Source organism: Symphalangus syndactylus, chromosome 18, assembly GCF_028878055.3.
Source record: "Symphalangus syndactylus isolate Jambi chromosome 18, NHGRI_mSymSyn1-v2.1_pri, whole genome shotgun sequence".
NCBI classification, from domain to species: domain Eukaryota; kingdom Metazoa; phylum Chordata; class Mammalia; order Primates; family Hylobatidae; genus Symphalangus; species Symphalangus syndactylus.
Genome location: NC_072440.2, coordinates 14,330,443 through 14,343,507, shown reverse-complemented (window position 1 = coordinate 14,343,507; position 13,065 = coordinate 14,330,443). Strand labels below are relative to the sequence as shown.

General features: G+C 42.3%; 1 protein-coding gene across 4 annotated transcripts in view; it reads right to left on the bottom strand.

The window, feature by feature from the left end:
* Positions 1–13,063, bottom strand: part of SMC1B (structural maintenance of chromosomes 1B) — a 67,998-nt gene extending 54,935 nt beyond the window's left edge. For 3 of the 4 annotated variants that reach the window (XM_055254119.1, XM_055254118.1, XM_063622893.1), the window contains exons 1-5: positions 12,885–13,046; positions 8,103–8,291; positions 6,166–6,278; positions 5,873–6,076; positions 1,751–1,989 (exon numbers count right to left, since the gene is read on the bottom strand). In XM_055254119.1, the coding sequence (XP_055110094.1) occupies positions 1,751–1,989; positions 5,873–6,076; positions 6,166–6,278; positions 8,103–8,291; positions 12,885–12,993 (854 nt within the window). In that variant the 5' untranslated portion in view covers positions 12,994–13,046. Of the gene's footprint in view, positions 1–1,750; positions 1,990–5,872; positions 6,077–6,165; positions 6,279–8,102; positions 8,292–12,884 lie in introns of all 4 variants that reach the window. The other variant, XM_055254116.2, reaches the window with a different exon arrangement.
* Between the last annotated feature and the right edge of the window lie 2 nt (positions 13,064–13,065).

The window sequence follows — 13,065 nt, the reverse complement described above, 5'->3', positions numbered from 1 at the left end:
ATACTTTGCCCTCAAGGTAAAACATAACTCTCCTTACTCCTTAAGTGTGGGCTAAGCATAGTGACTTCCTCTCAAATATTATAGTATGAAAAGGGAGAAAAAATAACCTCACAGAGGAGAAACATGACAAACACCACTTCAGTCAGGTGATCAAGGTCAACATCAACAGTGATACCATGTTGATATGACATATGATATAGTACATGATAAATGTCATGTAACATATAATACACTGACATTCTGATAGAATATAATGAGAATGACATTTTACTTCTGTGGTCTTCCTCCCCACAGTCTGTATCTTCAGTCTAATTATGAGAAAACCATCAGACAAATCCCAATTGAAATATGTTCTACAAAAAAACTGACCAATATTCCTCAAAATTGTCAAGCTCATCAAAAACAAGAACTGTCATGGCTAAAAGGTGCCTAAGGAGACATATAACTAAATGTAATATGGTATTCTGGATCATAAAAAGGACATTAGGCAAAAACTGAGAAAATATGTATAAAGTATGGACTTTAGTTAATGTATCAATATTAGTTTATTAATTCTGACAATGTATCATAATAATGTAAGATGTTAATAATAGGAGAAACTGAGTGTTGAGAATATGGGACGGACACAGGAGCTAAAAATAAATTATTCAGGCAGATAGTGAAGGTTAAGAGAGTCCTCAGCAGAGCTTCCCTTTTAACAAAAAGCAGCCCCCAAATCATTTCTTTTCTAACAAAGAGGAGCCTGAAAAATCAGGCTACAAATATACATAAGCAAGCTGGAAGCTTGCACAAGTGAATGCCAGCAGCTGAGACAATAGAAAAGGGCTACCCAGAAGCCAGCTATGTTCAACATGAAGGCTCCATCTTCCCTTTTCTTTGTCACCACGTGTACAGTAGAAAAGCTGGCAACATGGTGCCAGCCAGATACAGAATCTGCATAATAAAAAATCAGGATGGGGTGGCCAGCTTCTTTGTGCACTATGCAAATGGCACACCTAGTCCTAACCAGTTCTTCACGTGCTATGCAAATGAAATACCTGTTCTGACCAATCCTTCATGCCCTAAATTAGATACCACCTCCTCAAGCTCATCTATAAAACCTCCTGTACTTCACTGTGGACCAGAAGACCCAATTGGGAGCCCCTCTCTCTGCATGAGAGAAAGCTTTTCTCTTTTTCACCTATTAAACCTCCACTCTTAACCTCACTCCTTGTGTGTCTGCATCCTTGATTTCCTTGCTGTGAGGCAATGAACCTCGGGTATTACCCCAGACAAACACCACCACTTCAGGACCATTCCATACTATCTTTTTTTTTTTTTGAGACGGAGTCTCGCTCTGTTGCTCAGGCTAGACTGCAGCGGCGCGATCTTGGCTCACTGCAAGCTCCGCCTCCCAGGTTCACACCATTCTCCTGCCTCAGCCTCCTGAGTAGGTGGGACAACAAGCGCCTGCCACCATGCCCGGCTAATTTTTTGTATTTTTAGTAGAGACGGGGTTTCACCGTGTTAGCCAGGATGGTCTCGAGCTCCTGACCTCGTGATCCACCTGCCTCAGCCTCCCAAAGTGCTGGGATTACAGGCATAAGCCACCGCACCTGGCCTATACTATCTTTATAATTTTTCTGTGTATCTAAAGTATTCCAAAGTAAAAAGCTTATTTTTAAAATCAATTTTCAAAGTGTCACTTATATTATTTCCTCTATCAAGCTACATATAACCCAACTGTTAATATCTACTTTTAAAAACTCACTTCAATTCTTTTTCTGTTTGTTGTAGTTGTCTAGTTAGCATTCCATGTTCCTTTTTCCTGGCTTTAACTATGTTTTCATGATGAGACAAAGACTCTCTTTTGACACTCAAATCCCTATTCACATGCTCTAACTTGGTGTTCAGGAGATGAATCTTTTTCTCATTATGGTATAGTTGAAAAAGCTGCAGTTGTATCTTGTTCATTTTCAGTTCTTCAAGGAGACTCTGGTAACGATCTGCCTACAAAAGAGTATAATTCAACAGCAGTTAAGAGGGAGTATATTTAAGTTGGCCTTTCATAAACTCAACTACTATACCAACGAATTAACTAATGAATTTTTATTTGTTATTAGGACATAATATTCTTGCCAAAAGTAGCATAATTTGGCGAGGGTTTCTGAATATACTTTTTAAATAACCCAATACAGCAGTAAATGATTTTGTGTTCTTGCGCTCAGTGGTATGATGATAAGAACAACGAAGTGGCATGCATTAACCTGGGTCCCTTTTGTCTGGACCTGTGAGTTTGACAACTCAATCAGTATTTCTGGCATCAGCTTCCTCCTTTGTAAACTGAAAGAAGAGTGTGATATGACTTATAAGGTGCTGGTAACTTTAAATTCAATGACTCCAGGAAAAATTCCTACTATAGGAAGTAGTTTTTCTACCGATAAAACAGGACTCTTACAGTGCTAAATTATATGTGGAAAATAATAATTTCCTTAACATTTGTGCTATTAAAGAAATAAAGGAACAGGCTACCTCAAGAGGAGCTCCTAATCAATACTGGAAGTATTCAAAGTAACAGGCTATCCGCTAAGATGTTGTAAAAAACAATCAGGAAGTTGTTTTGTTCTAACTGTCCTTGAAATGTTTAAATTCTGCCATTCAGTATATTGTGATTATTATAGTCTGACTTCCACTGCTGCCACTCCTTTCCACTAACAAAACCAAGGAAATGTATACATATTAGAAAATATGAAGACAGAGAAACATCACTGATAAGAAACATCCACTTTTCATTTACTTCTTCAAATATGTATTGAGTATCTACTATGTGCCAGGCGCTGGTCTATGCATTGGGAATATAGCAGAAAATAAGACAGACTATCCCTGATCCTATTTGTTTGTTTGTTTGAGACAGAGTTTTGCTCTCTCACCCAGGCTGGAATGCAATGGCATGATCACAGCTCACTGTAGCCTCGACCTCCTGGGCCCAAGAGATCCTTCTGTGTCAGCCCCCTGAGTGGCTGGAAAGACAGGTGTGTGCCACCACACCGTGCAAAGTTTTTTATTTTTATTTTTGTAGAGATGAGGTCTCACTATGTTGCCCAGCCTAGTCTCGAACTCCTGGGCTCAAGGGATGCTCCCACCTTAACCTCCCAAAGTACTGGGATTAAAGATGTGAGCCACCATACCCAGGCCCAACCCTGCTCTTGTGCAGTTTATATTACAGTTATTCTAATGGGGAGAAGAGAGGAAGAAAAGTCAGAGAATAAACACGAGGACTAAACTCTGATCTTTTTTCTTCTCTTGCCCAAATTTCTATCTAAGGAGCCTGGGGAGTCTGCTCTACAAAGTCTCATCAGAGGGTTTTTTTGTTTTTTTGTTTTTGAGACAGAGTCTCACTCTGCCGCCCAGACTAAAGTGCAGTGGTGCGATCTCGGCTCACTGCAACCTCTGCCTCTTAGGTTCAAGTGATTCTCCTGCCTCAGCCTCCTGAGTAGCTGGGATTACAGGCATGTGCCACCACGCCCAGCTAATTTTTGTATTTTTAGTAGAGACCGGGTTTCTCCATGTTGGCCAAGCTGGTCTCAAACTCCTGACCTCAAGTGATCCGCCTGCCTCGGTCTCCCAAAGCGTTGGGATTATAGGCATGTGGTGCCATGCCCGGCCAGAGGGGTTTTATTCAACCCTATATAATATAGCTTACTTTCCAACGTGATGCTGGCATAGTATCACATGACAGATAAGGAAGGAAATTAAAATATTTTAACTGCAAATATGTTTCTTTGCCACATCTGGAAATAGCCCTGCAAAGTTGTCTCTTGTGGGGAAAAAAATCGACATTCTGTAGAGAATCTCCTTTCCCTTTTCCAAACCTTTTTTCCTGAACCAGGAGACAACCAGCTAAGAGTCCGATACCTCTTTAAGTCTGGTAAGAAACATTTACAATGTATTCTCTCTGAAGCCTGCTACCTGGAGGCTTCATGTGCATAACAAGAACACTGGGTCTCTATAATCCCTAATCTTAACCCAGACATTTCCTTTCTATTGATTCCAGGTCTTTAGATAAAACTCTTTCAATCAATTGCCAATCAGAAAATCTTTGAATCCACCTATAACCCGGAAGCCCTGGCTCCCCCTCCTTTCCAGAATGAACCAACATACATCTTACAAGTATTGACTGATGTCTTATGTCCCCCTAAAATGCATAAAACCTAGCTGTGGCCCAACCACCTTGGGCACATGTTCTCAGGATCTCCTTAGGGCTGTGTCACAGGCCATGGTCACTCATATTTGGCTCAGAATAAACCTCTTCAAATATTTTACAGAGTTTGACTCTTTGTTGACAGACAAACAAACAAATAATAAACAAGATAATTTTATACAGCAATAAACGCTACAAAAGAAACAAAATAGGGTAATGTGTTAGTACAAGGGAAGGGGTACTAATTTAGATTGGAGGAATGAACAGTAAATGCCTACCTGAGAAAATGGCTTTTTAATAAAAACATGAATCAGAGACTACCAGGTATGCACAATCAGGCATACAGCTATCTAGGCAGAGGAAATAGCAAAAGCCCTAGAATAGAAAGGAGTTTGGTGTGTTCAACACATCATAAAGGTCAAGGTGGTAGCAAAACATAGGAAGTTAAGGCTCAAGAGGTAAACAGAGACAAGGCTAGTACGCCTTATAAGAGACAAGATTCTTGGCCAGGCGTGGTGGCTCACGCCTGTAATCCCAGCACTTTGGGAGGCCGAGGCAGGCAGATCACGAGGTCAGGAGAATGAGACCACGGTGAAACCCCGTCTCTACTAAAAATACAAAAAAAATTAGCCAGGTGCGGTGGCGGGCGCCTGTAGTCCCAGCTACTCGGGAGGCTGAGGCACGAGAATGGCGTGAACCCAGGAGGCGGAGCTTGCAGCAAGCCAAGATCGCGCCACTGCACTCCAGCCTGCGGAAAAAAAAAAAAAAGAGAGAGAGACAAGATTCTCAGGGCAGTGAGAAGCACTGCACTGGAAGGTTTTATGCATGGAAAGTTAGGATCTGATTTGAGTTTCAAAAATATCACTTTAACTACAACCGAAGACAAGGTACTATATTAGGCATTGTGAAGGGGCCCAAGAAATGTACAGAAGTACCTTTGCATGTAATGTGGTCATGGCCTCCTAGGAGGTTCCCAAGACCCTTTTAGGGAATCCCTGAAAGCAAAATTATTTTCATAATAATACTAAGACTTTGTCTATTTCAATGTGTTGACACTTGCACTCACAGTGTGGACAAAATTGCTAGGCCTTAGCATAAGTTAGATTTAACACAGAAGTGTTTATGAGAATCCAGCTGTCTTTTATTAAGCTAGACATTAAAGAAATTATAAAAGTGGTAAAACAATGTCTCTCTTCTAATTGGTTTTGGAAAATACAGTTATCTTTCATAAAAATGCTATTTATATTAACATGTAATGAGTTTATTGCTATTTTTACAGGGATCATTAAAATATTTTTTAAATTTCCAGTGTTAATTTCAAATACAATAAATATTAATAGATATAGCCCATATGAACAAAAACTCTTTGGGGTCCTCAATAATTTTTAAGAGCATAAGGGGTTTAATATCCAAACATCTGAGAGCCTTTGCCACATGAGACATAAACCCCTCAAGCTTGTTTTTAGTTGGGAAAATCAGACATTTTTCTAGTTCAGGCTGTCCTGCCTATTCAGAAAGAAAAACCCAAATAGTGGGAAATATATCAAAAAGTTTATCTTAATGAATACTGGGCTTTAATTGTCTTATACTATTAAATTAATCTTCTTGGTAACCCCAAGCCCATACCTAGTGATTCTAACATAAAAAGTTTTACATCCAACACTTAATGGTTACATCTTCATGACATCTTACCTCTTCCTTCTCTAATTTTGCTTGTCTGCGCTCTGCCGCTACATTTTTTTTCTTATTAAAATTAAACTGTGCATCCTCTTCAGCTTTTTGTAACTTTCTTTTCTTTTCTTCGTATTCTCCTATAAGCTCTCCTGAACCGCTGATTTCCTCAAAAAACTGGGTCCTTTCTTTGGGTTTCTTCATTGCAATTGACTCTACAGTTCCCTTTTAAAAACAGTAATGCACACCAACATATAAAATATAGTGATGCATTTTCAAAACTCTAAATCAAATAAACTACTATAGCTACTTACCTGAAAAACTAAACAATTTTGTGCTTTGACTATTATGCCTATCTTTTCCAACTCTGCAATGTAAACAGAACGACTCACAAGATTATCATCAAAGCGAAATTCTGAGCATACCCCTAAAATAAAAAAAACCCTGTTAAAAAATATATAAATACCAGATATACCTCAAAATCCACTGAAAGTTTAATAAAATTATTTTTCTTATTGAAATGGCCAGTTATATAATAATATACATGCATTTAATGAGTCAACAAATATTGAGTGTCTATTACATGTCAAGGTCTCTTACAGTGGTGAACAAAACACATGAAAGTCTCTGATATGAAGGAGCATGTATCCTACTCAGGATGTAAAAGGAAAATAAATCTCAGAACCCCTAACTAAGCCAAAGGGAAAAGTCAACCTGGGAACTAGGTCATGCAAACTTGCCTCCTATTTTGTTACTAAATAAGGTAGCTGTAAAGATTAAAAAACAACAACAACAAAAACCGCATGCCTCCCTCACAATTTACCCACAGGGAAATTCCTTGTGGGCCCCAAGATCTTTACCCTAAAACAATTCTGTTGAATTTCAACCTGACAATATAAATTGATAGCTTATCTTCACATGTACAGGACAAAGGACAGAACTCAAAGTCATCCCTCTGCTCACCTGAGATAAATGCATATCTGATTGTCTCCTCTGCCCTATCTTTATCTTTTTTTCTTCTGAGACAGGGTCTTGCTCTGTTGCCCAGGTTGGAGTGCAGTGGCGCAATCTTGGCTCACTGTATCCTAGACCTCCCGGACTCAAGTGATCTTCCCACCTCAGCCTCCTAAGTTCTGGGACTACAGGCTCACGCTACCACACACTGCTAATTTTTTGTAGAGACAAGGTCTCACCATGTTGCCCAGGCTGGTCTCAAACTCCCGAGTTCAAGCAATCGTCCTGCTGTGGCCTCCCAAAGTGCTGGGATTACAGGCGTGAGCCCCATGCCCAGCCTATATTATCTTATATAAAAATGCAGATTCACTGAGCTAGCCTAATGTATAAGTGACTATGTCTCTATCTCTGTCACATGTGAACAACTGATCAAAGGCTCAAAAGAATGCAACCACTGGTCTCTTATCTATCCACACCTTTAAAAAAAATTTCTTCCTCTTTCCCAAATCCTTGCTCTTTTCCCGTAAATATATATATACACACACACAAATTCAAACATTTCACTCAAGTTGCTTTTTAGTGGTAGAAAAAACTGTCTATAATAAAGCCAAAAATATGCATACAATTTGTTCATCACTAAGAAAACTGATAAACATAAAGAACCTCCAGAATAAATTTTATGATTTCTCTGTCTTCAAGGTACTCCTTCCTTCATCTTATTATTTTTTTTTGAGATGGAGTCTTGCTCTGTTGCCCAGGCTGGAGTGCAGTGGCACGATCTCGGCTCACTGCAAGCTCTGCCTCCTGGGTTCACGCCATTCTCCTGCCTCAGCCTCCTGAGTAGCTGGGACTACAGGTGCCCGCCACCTCGCCCAGCTAATTTTTTGTATTTTTAGTAAAGGCGGGGTTTCATCGTGTTAGCTAGGATGGTCTCGATCACCTGACCTCATGATCTGCCCGCCTCGGCCTCCCAAAGTGCTGGGATTACAGGCATGAGCCACTATACCCAGCCCTCCCTCCTTCGTCTTAACTAAATATCCAGATTTTAAAATGTTATTTGACAGTAGGGGGATTTGAACAATTATGTCTGTTAAGGAAAAGCAGACATAATTGGAGAATTATGTGGCGAATCAAACAAGTTCTGTTACTTGCTTCTGAGATATGCTATGCAAGAGAAACAAGAACTTTAGCTCATTATGCCAGTAGAATAATAAACCATACCCTCCAAAGAAAGAAAAAATGGGCAATCTTACTTGACTCTTGAAAAATAAAATGAAAAAAATTTATTAAAAAATACCTCGGATAATCCTTGCAAATGTTTTCTCTTCACCACTTTCCTCCACATATACAATTTTTACACTTGCAAAAGAAGAAATAGGTTTTCCAATATGTGCTCCATGAATGAGTTCTTGAATATTTTTCACTCTTAAATTAGCTATTTTCTCTCCCATTACAAAACTAAGTGCATCCATTACATTAGATTTTCCTGGGGAAGAAAAGAGATAAAACGTTATTCATCTTTAATGATAAAAAGCCCTACCCAGAGCTGAAGAAATCAGGCAACCAATCGAAGTGAAATATAGCCAATAGACATGTCCTTTTTAATCAATGTTCAAAATGCATGACTGAAATATTTCATGTAGATAATTTGTTTCTTCTATGCATCTGTTGTAGACTATTAAGAGGTCTAAATTTAAGGACTGAAATACACCTATCTAAATCCCAGCTCTCTTCCATTGTTAGGTATCACACCATGGCAAATCATTTAATTTCAATGAGTTTCAGTTATCCTCATTTTATAAATATGGAAACTACCACCTAAAGCATTGGTGCAGCACCCAATCCTCATACACTCTAAAAAAGAGAGGCAAAAGCTGGACGCAGTGGCTCACGCCTATAATCCTAGCACTTTGGCCGGCCAAGGTGGGCAGATCACCTGAGGTCAAGAATTCAAGACTAGCCCGGCCAACATGGTGAAACCCCCTCTCTACCAAAAAATATAAAAAATAGCTGAGCTTGGTGGCACGCACCTGTAGTCCCAGCTACTCAGGAGGCTGAGGCAAGAGAATCACTTGAACCTAGGAGGCGGTGGTTGCAGTGAGCCGAGATTGCACCACTGCACTCCAGCCTGGGCAACGAGGAGAGACTCCAACTCTAAATAAATAAATAAATAAATGAAACAAGAGAAGCTAACTAAATCCAGGATCAAGGGCTAGATTAAAATTGTTTATGATTGGTATGAGATAGTGCTACAGAAAATTTATATAGCAGGCTTGATACTGTTATCTTTTGAAAGTCCTACTTACAAGGTTGGCTGGCTTACAGGGATTTGGATTTGGATGTTGGGAGGGTTTCTAACATTCCCTATTAAGAATGGCTCACAGTGCCTAAACTATCTGTGCAAACAATATGATTTAATCTGAACATATACTTTCTTTCTAGGATTCTGAAATATTATTTTATAATTTCTTTTGAGGAAGGTCTGGCCTAAGAAGATTCTGGAACTTGGGTACATGATAGGCAAACGGTGCCTATGTGACAATCTCCCCATAAAAACGCTGCACATTGAGTCTTTAGTGAGGTTCCCTGGTGGGCAACATTTCACATGTGTGGACTAGCTGCTGGAGGAATGAAGCACTGAGTGACACCAATGGGTAAGGACTTAGAATCTTGCAACTGGTTTCCTAAGACGTTGCCCCATATACCCTTTCCCTTTGCTGAGTTCGCTTTGTATTTTTTCACTGTAATAAATAATAGTATTGAGTCAAACTATATGTAGAATCCTGTGAGTTTTCCCAACAAATTACTGAACCTAAGGGTAGTTGTGGGCATTCCTAACTCCAATGTTAAATCTGTTACCCAATCGTTGGCTCATAATTTTCTCTAAGACAATTTCCAAGGTGCAATGCCAATGCAGCTGTCACCATCACTATTATTTCTCCTTTTCACATCCCTTCCCCTGTATCCATAAAGCAGTTTAAATTTTCAGGCTGGGTGCAGCAGCTCACACCTGTAATCCCAGCACTTTGGGAGGCCGAGGTAGGAAGATCACCTGAGGTCAGGGGTTTGAGACCAGCCCGACCAACATGGTGAAACCCCATCTCTACTAAAATACAAAACATTAGCCAGCTGTGGTGGCGTGTGCCTGTAATCCCAGCTACTCGGGAGGCTGAGGCAGGAGAATCGTTTGAATCCAGAAGGCAGAGGTTGCAGTGAGCTGATATTACACCACTGTACTCCAGCCTGGGCAAGAGAGCAAGACTCCATCTCAAGACAAAAGAAATGATTAATTTTCAATGCCAAAAGTAGGAAAGTAACATGAACAAAGCAAAAGAATACTATCAGCCACTGGAAATATGGCTTAGTTTTAGAGGTTTAGGGTCTTTCGAAAAAGAACTAGAAATAAATTGCTGCAAATTTACTTAGCTGAGTCTCAGCCAACTAACAGGTATGAAACGGCTTTTTTGGGTTAATGGATAATCTGCACATTGAGGGCTATTGTAAGACAGTGCATACGGGACAAGATAAACATTCATTGAATTAAATTATTAAGTAATTTAAGTATTAAGTAACAGAACTAAACATAAACTTTTAAAATCAATGAGTCAATCCTTATTTAAATCTGCCTAAAATAAATACTTCTCATCCAAATCCATTTATTCCATTAAATTTCATTAATATTATCCCTGCCTAATAAAGGTTATAGTCTGTCAAGAGAGCCAAGGCAGCATAACATACCACAAAGTGGCAACAACCCAAACATGTATCAACTGATGAATGGATAAACAAAATGTAGTATATCTATACAGTGGAATATTATTTGAAAATAAGAAGGAAATAAGTACTAATACAAGAAGTAACATAGATGAACCTGAAAAACATTATGCTAAGTGAAAGAAGTCAGACACAAAAGGCCATATATTGTCTGATTCTATTTATATGAAATGTCCCAAATTGATAAATCCATACGGACAGAAAGTGGATTAGTAGATACCAGGGGCTAGGTGGAGAGCAGATAACGGGGAGTGATTGCTAATGAGTACAAGGTTTCTTTGGGGGCAATGAAAATGTTTTGGAAGTAGATGGTGATGATGGTTGCACAACTTTTGAATATACTAAAAACCACTGAACGGTGCATTTATTTATTTATTTATTTTTATTTATTTATTTTTGATATGGAGTCTTGTTCGGTTGTCGCCCAGGCTGGAGTGCAGTGGCGCAATCTCAGCTCACTGCAACCTCTGCCTCCCAGGTTCAAGCAATTCTCCTGGCTTAGTCCCGAGTAGCTGGGACTACAGGCGTGCGCCACCACACCAGGCTAATTTTTGTATTTTTAGTACAGATGGGGTTTCACCACGTTGGTGAGGCTGGTCTTGAACCCCTACCTCCAGTGATCTGCCTGCCTCAGCCTCCCAAAGTGATGGAATTACAGGTGTGAGCCACCATGCCAGGCCTTATTTTTTTGTTGAGAGAGTCTTGCTCTGTCGCCCAGGCTGGAATGCAGTGGCACGGTCTTGGCTCACTGCAACCTCTGCCTCCCAGGTTCAAGTGATTCTCCTGCCTCAGTCTCCCAAGTAGCTGGTATTACAGGCACGTGCCACCACCCCCAGCTAATTTTTGTATTTTTAGTACAGGTGGGGGTTTCACTATGTTGGCCTGGCTGGTCTCGAACTCCTGACCTCAGGTGATCCGCCCGCCTCAGCCTCCCAAAGTGCTGGGATTATAGGCATGAGCCACGGCGCCCAGCCAATTTTATTTTATATTTATCTTATTTTGTTTTATTTTATTTTAGAGTCAAAGTCTCGCTCTTGTTACCCAGGCTGGAGTGCGGTAGCGCTATCTTGGCTCACTGCAACCTCCGCCTCCCGGGTTCAAGCGATTCTCCTGCCTCAGCCTCCTCAGTAGCTGGGATTACAGGTGCATGTCACCACACCCGGCTAATTTTTGTATTTTTAGTAGAGACAGGGCTTCACTATGTTGGTCAGGCTGGTCTGGAATTCCTGATCTCATGATCCACCCGCCTCGGCCTCCCAAATGCTGGAATTACAGGCATGAGCCACCGCGCCCAGCCTTTTTTTTTTTTTTTTTTTTGAGACAGAGTCACACTGTGTTGCCAGGCTGGAGTGCAATGGCGTGATCTCGGCTCACTGCAACTTCCACCTCCCAGGTTCAAGCGATTCTCCTGCCTCAGCCTCCAGAGTAGTTGGGACTACAGGCGCGCACCCGCACACCCAGCTAATTTTGGTATTATTAGTAGAGACCTTCGCAAGTTCTCTGGCCTCTCCAGACCTCAGTTTCCCCAACTATAAAATGGGGAGAGCAGCCATGTGCCATGGCTAACCAAAGACAGTGTTGCCAGGAACTTAGCAAAAGCTCAGTAAACTGGGTCATCATCACTACATTCCTGGGTCAAAGCTCCCTTGGATCCAAACGGTGGTTCTGGCTGCTTGGAACCCATTACTTCCTCGGCAGCTCCCTGTCAGTTCGACTTCCAATGAGAAGGGAAAAGGGACGAGAGTGACCAGGGTCACCAAACGCCAGAGCAGTCCCCGAAGCAGGCGTGAGGGCAGAGAACAGGGCCCAGGGCGGGACTGGGGCGGAGAGGAAGCGTCAGGACCCCCTGGGTGGAGGGCGAGGGTGGGCGCCCCAGGGTGGGGGGCGAGGGTTGGGAGCCCCTGAGGTGAAGGGCGAGGGCCGGAGCTGAGGTGGGGGGGGGTCCCCCAGGGTGTCGGAGGAGGGTCGGGGGCCAGGAGATGGAGGGCGAGAGTGGGGCCCGAGGCGGGGCCGAGAGGAAGGGTCAGGACCTCTGAGGTTGGGGGCGAGGTTGGGGACCGAGGTGGGGCGGAGGGACAAGGGTCAGGACCCCTGAGGTGGAGGGCGAGGGCCGGAGCTGAAGTGGGGTGATGGGCAGGGGCTGGGCCAGGGCCAGGCCGGGATCCAGTTGGGGTCCATATCCAGGACTGGAAGGGGAAGGCAGGCCAGACGCCCGCGGCAGCCGCCCACACCCCACAGGCCACGTGTGGCCTGGACGCCTGGGGCGGCGGAGGCGCTCGGGTGGCGCCCCGAGCTGCTCAGTTACCAGAGCCGTTGGGGCCGATGATGCAGGTGAACCTCCGGAAGGGGCCAATGACCTGGCGGCCCCGCCACGACTTGAAGTTTTCCAGGAGAAGCAGCTCCAGGTGGCCCATGGCGCCGCCCTCCACGCCTCACCCGCGTCCTCAAGCGCCCGCGAAAAAAGCGCGGGAAGGGATTCGCCAAGT